Source organism: Triticum dicoccoides, chromosome 1B (genome assembly GCF_002162155.2).
Source record: "Triticum dicoccoides isolate Atlit2015 ecotype Zavitan chromosome 1B, WEW_v2.0, whole genome shotgun sequence".
Taxonomy (NCBI): domain Eukaryota; kingdom Viridiplantae; phylum Streptophyta; class Magnoliopsida; order Poales; family Poaceae; genus Triticum; species Triticum dicoccoides.
Genome location: NC_041381.1, coordinates 625,687,457 through 625,695,060, shown reverse-complemented (window position 1 = coordinate 625,695,060; position 7,604 = coordinate 625,687,457). Strand labels below are relative to the sequence as shown.

At 40.8% G+C, this 7,604-nt stretch overlaps 1 protein-coding gene across 1 annotated transcript; it reads left to right on the top strand.

The window, feature by feature from the left end:
* Positions 1–443: 443 nt before the first annotated feature.
* Positions 444–7,532, top strand: LOC119349203 (probable aldehyde dehydrogenase). Its single transcript, XM_037617233.1, has 15 exons — positions 444–624; positions 919–998; positions 1,805–1,908; positions 2,151–2,218; positions 2,929–2,986; positions 3,211–3,324; positions 3,503–3,586; positions 4,176–4,394; positions 4,777–4,908; positions 5,041–5,130; positions 5,409–5,498; positions 6,065–6,274; positions 6,685–6,795; positions 6,968–7,047; positions 7,136–7,532. Exons 1-15 carry the CDS (start codon positions 548–550, stop codon positions 7,272–7,274), a joined length of 1,656 nt encoding a protein of 551 aa, XP_037473130.1. The 5' UTR covers positions 444–547; the 3' UTR covers positions 7,275–7,532.
* The last annotated feature ends 72 nt before the right edge of the window (positions 7,533–7,604 follow it).

Genomic DNA, 7,604 nt, shown 5'->3' with positions numbered 1-7,604 from the left:
ATTGTTGAATGTAGAAGAACATCTCGAGGTTGAAGAAGGATCAGGCTATTCATTTTGCATCGGACGACCAGACAGAATCGACTGACCTAGTTTAAATTGGACCCCGATAAATCTCGAACGTTCGGATTGTAAGCATATCATTCCGGACGTTTTTCCATGGCAACTCTAGTTGTTAAAACATGACAACTTTGTTCAAGTTCGTTTTGTTGTCAGAAAATTGCTATGTTTACTAACCTCGCGTGAACTAAAGTTGCCATAAAAAGATTTGGGTTGACATGCTTAAAATCGATTTATCATTTCCGTTTAAATTTTCAGTCGACTTACACTTGGCCACTTCCTAATTTTTTGAAGGGAATAAACCATATTTAAAACGGTTCCCTACAATCATACGGAAGTACAGTACACTTAATCTTCCCTTATAAAATGGACCACAGGGGCACAGGCTGCAGTGAGCGAGACGACGACGTCACTCCATCCTAGTCGAACCACACCACACTGCCGCCGCGTCCCGTGCTCCCAGGTGAGATCGAGCGCGAGTAGCCAGCCGATGAGCCGCCTCGTTTCCCGGCGGCACCTCGCCGCCGCCGCGGCCCTCCGACGATCCCCCGCCGCGTTCGCTTCCAGGTGACCCGCCTCCGCCTCTCATCCCCGCTCCGTTTTTCTTCTTATTTTGTCGCGATCCGGCTCCGTCCAAGCTTATCATCATCCGTGGCGTGCGCGGGGGAAACTGTCTGACGCCGTCGGGTGGTCTGATGCGAATTTCATACATACACGAGAGCTGGAATCGCGATTTCAGGCGCGATCTGGGCTGGGTTGTGAGGGGGCCTGCAATTGATTTGCTACCGCTCGATTCTGCACTGACCGCGGACCATTTGGTTTGTATTTGGGCGGTTACTGACAGTTTTGGGCGACGCGCAGGTGGCTGCACACGCCGGCATTTGCGACGGTGTCCCCCGAGGAGATCTCTGGTTCAAGCCCGGCGGAAGTGCAGAATTTTGGTGAGATGACCGGCATTTAGGGGATCTGCTTGTATGGGTTGCTTTAAATTGGTCCTGCCTGCTTGCTAGCTTTGCCATGGACACGCTTCAGAGCTGTCTCTATCCAGCGGGTTACTGATTACTGCTTGTGATGTTTAAGAGCGATGTGTAGGAATAGGGTTATTTTTATGGTGAAGGTGGATAGAAATAATTTTACTCGAGAAGGAGCTTTCCACCGCGTCCGATTTGTGCCATCCGTATCAGACTTCATTCCTGTGAAGTTCCTACTGGGCCAAATGGGCAAGATGTGTTTGGTCAGTCATTGTGGTGCTTTGTTTTTTAGGCTCGTGTTATGATTACTTGCTCACACCTACTCCCTCCGTTCTAAAATAGATGACCCAATTTTGTACTAAAGTTAGTATAAAGTTGAGTCATCTACTCCCTCCGTTCCAAAATATAGCGCGTCCTCGGTTTCCGTGCTTCAACTTTGACCATTAATTTAATCAACAAGACCGACTGCGGCGGGCGAAAAAATTATACCAATGAATTCGTATTCAAAAAAAGTTTTTAATTATATAATTTTTGATCCCGCCGCAGTCGGTCTCGTGGGTTAAATTTATGGTCAAAGTTGAACCTCGAAAAGCGTGGGCGCGCTATATTTTGGAACGGAGGGAGTATTTTGGAATGGAGGGAGTAGTTCTGTACTGTACTACTGCTGAGCATTCACTACTGTACTACTGTTGAGCAAGTATGTTTAAAAGTACGGAACCTGAAATTGAATGGCCAGAACATGGTTTCACCACATCCATTGACGAAGTTAAGTTCAGTGCAGGGAAAATGGATAAAGTCTGCTAACTGGAATTGGATAGTTGATCCTTTAAATGGCGAAAAATTTATCAAAGTTGCTGAGGTTCAGGGATCTGAAATAAAGGTATTGATTCTTTGGGGTGCTTCTCTTTTGATTTCCATGTTACAGTGCTACGAGTGCAATTTAGTCATATCTATCGATTTTTGTGAACTTTTCTCAGCTTAAAATACAAAGACTGACTTTTCTTTGTTTAAACTTTACTGGTATTCCCCCGCAAAAAAAAAAAAAAACTTTACTGGTATTGTCGTGTGTCTATTAGCTCCAAAGTGTGTTCTCAAACAATATGCAATATTTTTGTGGTGCAGCCATTTGTGGAGAGTTTATCTAAATGCCCAAAGCATGGACTTCACAACCCACTTAGAGCTCCAGAGAGGTATGTGCTGTTTTCCTGTACCATGGATGTAAGTCGGCTAACGTATTTCATAGCAATACTGTTTTTTTGGCTGCCTGATGTTTCTGACCTCATGTTTCAAAATTAACTTAACTAGTTAATTTCCGGTTGGAGAAATTTATTTGACTGGTCCGCTTATCCGATTATCAACCTTTTAAGTATAAATGAAATCACAATTTACAAAGGTTTTCCTCACCATTTAGTCCTTGGTCACTGAAGTTTTTACTATACAAACCTTTGTACACACGTTAATTGCGGCATTATAATTTATGCACATTCGTCACTGGACAGCACCTCCTAAAAAGTATTCTGTAGCTACTTTATACTCCCCCTGACAACATCGTTGCCAGTATTCCGTAGCTATTGTCTTCACTTCTCTGTCTCTGTGATGCATTCTGCCATTATTTTTACCGTAAATGCTTTTAGCAACTATTTGAAAGTATGAATTACAAAAGTTATACACATTACTTTCATGCCACATATCTAAATATTTTGTAAAATACTAATGACCAGATATCAAAAGGTTCAACCATGCTTCCAGCAGTAGCATGTTTTTGTGACTTGAAAGTGTAGTCGGCAAACATGGTATATGAGCAAACCCATATGCCCTGTATAAAATTGTGCTGATAATAGTAGTGTCTGGTACTATCAGTATTTGTACCTTGCTGAATTTTGGAACCTCCAATATGCAGGTATCTCATGTATGGAGATATATCTACAAAAGCTGCACACATGCTTGGTCAACCTGAGGTATGCCATCTTGAAACAAAGATGATGTGACTTTATTCTACTCAGATCTTTTTTAAACGACTCTACACGTGCATGGACCAATTTGCCATGTGATTCACATTTATTAATGCAAATAGGGGCATCCCCTCCGGACTTTGCGGCCCCTTCATAGAGGAGAGAAGAGTGATAGCACCTTTTTTTTCTCATCTAATTCTCCACTCATTATTGTCACCGGTGATTGACAGGTCTTAGATTTCTTTGCTAAGCTTGTTCAAAGGGTTTCTCCGAAGAGCTATCAACAAGCACTTTTGGAAGTTCAAGTTTCTCAAAAGTTCTTGGAGAACTTCTGTGGAGATCAGGTATGTACAGATCATTTTCTTCATCTCCCTGTTCAGTTGTTCACAAGTGATGGTACAATTTTATATGAATGTGTGCATGTTTAGCAAGGAGCTGTCATTATGCCCCGGTCTGCAGATTGAAATGAACACCCAATAATAATACTTTCAACTTTAATCTTCTCTCTGGCTGATATAACAGGTGCGCTTTCTGGCTCGGTCATTTGCTGTACCTGGAAATCATGTTGGACAAATGAGTAATGGCTATCGTTGGCCATTTGGCCCAGTAAGTACTCGAAACTTCTTTGGTAAACAAAATGCTATATTTGAGATTTGTTGCTCCTTTTGGTCCTTCCACTGCATACCAGCACTTCTAAAGAATTGTTACGGTCTAATTGGATTCCTGGTACTCGATTTACAAGCTATTGGGCATAGGAATTCAACTGTGTGCAAAAGTGAGCTGTATCTGATACACTAGGCAAAATAATTGCTTAACATAGCCTGCTAGTGTTTTTTTCCCCTTAACATATTATTTGTTGAATATGCACTGCCATGGTGAAGTTGCTAGACAAAGATCAGGTTCCATCCTTAATCTAATTATTTGGTTATAATAGAGTTAGACCCATTGGAACTACAAAGGAACTTTCATGTGGATGTAAAAACATTTTGCTTGATGAACTTTGAATTTTTCATGAACTCTTTAGCATGTCTTACATTCTTTTGAGAGTGAACCGAAGTACGCTTTGATGGTTTAATTTCTTTTTACTTGCTTCAAATGGTTATTCCAGTAACTGAATGTTAAGCTTTTGATGCACCATGAGTTTTTTTTATTACCTGTGACATGTTAGGTCTAATATAATTTTAACTTTGGGCAGGTTGCAATAATCACACCGTTCAATTTCCCATTGGAGATTCCCTTGCTGCAACTGATGGGTGCACTTTATATGGGAAATAAACCAGTCCTCAAAGTTGACAGCAAAGTTAGCATTGTGATGGAACAAATGATCAGGTTGCTTCACGAGTGTGGGTTACCTGCAGAGGACGTGGACTTCATAAATTCTGATGGTATCACAATGAACAAGCTGCTGTTGGAGGTTTGACTTCTATTTTATGACTTTGGGAGAATATTTCCTGTAGCTTTGGAAAGGAATTTCTGCTATAGTAAGATGATATAACTAGTTAATCAATCTGTGACAAGCCAATTCTACGTTTGGACATACATGTAGATTCTTTTTCACATGGTAGTGATAAGCAGCAGTTTGTGGTCCCACCATTCTTTCAGTTTACTGAATGTGGTACAGCATGTTCAAGGGTTCAACAACAGAGATTGTTTGGAATTCAAAACATAACAATATGCTTCTACTAGCTTTTCTATTCCGAGCCAGAAATAGCTATTGACCAAGTGGGCTAGCACTACTGTCTTATATGCAGCACATATTTCATGGTTGGATTTATTCTTCACATGATGTTTTGTAGGCAAATCCAAAAATGACCCTCTTTACTGGGAGCTCACGTGTGGCAGAGAAATTGGCTGCTGATTTGCAAGGCCGAATCAAGTTAGAAGATGCTGGTTTTGATTGGAAAATTCTTGGTCCAGATGTTCAAGAGGTCTGAAGTCACTTCTGTTTTATCTTTAATATCAATATATTCATAATAACATTGTATATTCATAGTTCAGTGTCATGCATTTACCAAGCTGAAGATGATTTGACTTGCTTTTATGATATGATGCCCAAACAGGTTGATTATATTTCATGGGTTTGCGACCAGGATGCTTACGCTTGCAGCGGTCAGAAGTGCTCTGCTCAGTCTATGCTATTCATGCACAAGGTAAAGACTAAAGAATGATATCACCAGTGCACAATTTTCCTCCTGGGTTTGTTAGTAAATTATGAGCCCAGTTGTTGATATCTTTATGAACACTGGTTCAAGTCCAACCGTCTCTTGTCATAGTGATTTTTGTATTTTAAGATAATAAGGAAAATGCTCCAGAGAAAGAAAAAAGAAAAGTGAAGGACTCTATGAACTTTCGGAGCTTATTACAACATTGCGCTTCTCTGTCAATAGACAAAACAATAGCGTGTTTAATAGTTTTCTTCTAATTGCAGAACTGGTCATCTAGTGGGCTACTTGAGAAAATGAAGAAACTTTCTGAAAGAAGGAAGCTTGAAGATTTGACGATTGGCCCAGTCCTTACTGTGAGTGACCATCTTTAACCACATTATATTCTTTTGTAACTTTCTTTTCATGGTGTAGGATTTGGCAGCAGTTAGTTGTTAAAAAGCTGAATTGAGCAATAAATCAGAACCAATTAACAATAATTGTTTCCCAATACTTTGGTTGCTGTGACAATCCAAGCATCAAGTAGTAGTGTATAAAAGAAGAGAACTGAATTTACATAAGAAAATAAAAGAAAACTTAAGGAACTTGTCCTTGCACAGTACAATGCATAGGAGAGAAAGAACACGTAGTCCACATTTAGCACCATTTTTTAGAACTGTTGGTGTGGTTGCACAACTAGATGGGCAGTATATGCAGTTTCAGGTAGGAATGCAAGTGCTCACTCTATTGACCCACCTCACTTCGTCAATGACTCATTCCCAACATAATTGGCTGCCCACCTGGTACATGTCATTGTATTATTTTTCAAGCAAATAGACTTGGATACATCGATGGGTCCGACTGACCCATCCACTTGCATAACTATACAGCGGTTTCAAGTTTCACCATAGAATTAATTTATCATCATTTTCTGCTTATGCAGGTTACAACAGCAACCATGATAGAGCACATGAACAACCTTCTCAAAATACCAGGATCAAAGGTTCTGTTTGGTGGTGAACCTTTGGAGAATCACTCCATCCCAGAAATATATGGTGCTTTCAAACCGACTGCTGTATTTGTCCCACTAGTGGAGATACTTAAAAATGGTAACTTCGAGCTTGTGACAAAGGAGATATTTGGTCCTTTCCAGGTAATACATTCAGACGTTGAGGCTTTCTTTCATGCTACTGTACAACATATTGATGATGTTGACTGATTTTCCTATGATGTTAGTGTTACTGACCCCCTCCATAAGTGTATGTATCAGATGGGTTCATGTTTACGGCCTTATTATGGCTTGGCTGAAGAATAATTTTCTTGGTTATGGAATATACTAGTAATATTTATCTCCACTTGATGCTTAGGTCCATGTTATATTTCAGATTCGTATAACAAATGAAAACTAGCTTTACTCACCCTCACTGAATTTGCTAACTTGGAAGGTAGCCAAGGTTTCCATGGCCTATCTTGTATTCTAGAATACATCAAGTTGGTTTAAGTTGTATTTCTTTGACAGTTTCTTTAAGTAATATACTTACCCATTGTGAGTGCATATTTCAGGTGGTTACAGAATACTCTGAGGAACAGCTTGATTTGGTATTAGAAGCCTGCGAAAGGATGAATGCGCATCTGACAGCTGCAGTAGTTTCAAACGACAAATTGTTCCTGCAGGCAAGTTCGCTCATCTCTGTCAGTGTTGAAATTTATATCCATTTGTCTACTTTACTATCCTTCAAGTCTTAATTTTTTGCACCAAGACAGTCGGGTAAAGTTGTGGTTTTAGAAGTTATTTACATTATTATCCTCATCATGTCTGATTCACTCTTCTCATCTCGGTTTTCAGGAAGTACTCGGGAGATCGGTTAACGGGACAACATATGCTGGAATTCGAGCAAGGACCACCGGCGCCCCGCAGAACCACTGGTGAGCCAAGTCCCGTTGCCAATACCAGTGATCATCGGTGAATGCTGTTGATAATGAATGATCTGACATTTTTCGCGACATGATTCAGGTTTGGTCCTGCGGGTGACCCGAGAGGCGCGGGGATCGGCACTCCAGAAGCCATCAAACTCGTCTGGTCTTGCCACAGGGAGATCATATACGACATTGGTCCCCTGCCTAAGAAGTGGGCACTTCCTGCGGCTACATGATATGCCTAGGACAACTAGCTAGAAGAACACGACGGCGGTGGAGAGAGAGCAACACGGACAGAATTAGCTGGGTGAGAAGTGACAGTACGTTCTGTTGAATAATGGAAGCCTCGTGTAGGCATTGGGAGGGTCTTGACCCCCAAGGAACACAATAAAGGTCATAATTATGAATGGAAGTACTACGATGGTTGTCAATGGAGCTTTAGATGTTGCTCTAGTAAAAGAATTAAATTATGCAACATCTACTATGGTTCTTAATCTCGCAGGTCGTCACGCTTGAGATGCAGGCATGGTGTTTGTCATAATGCCAGAGAGAGAGAGAGAGAGAGA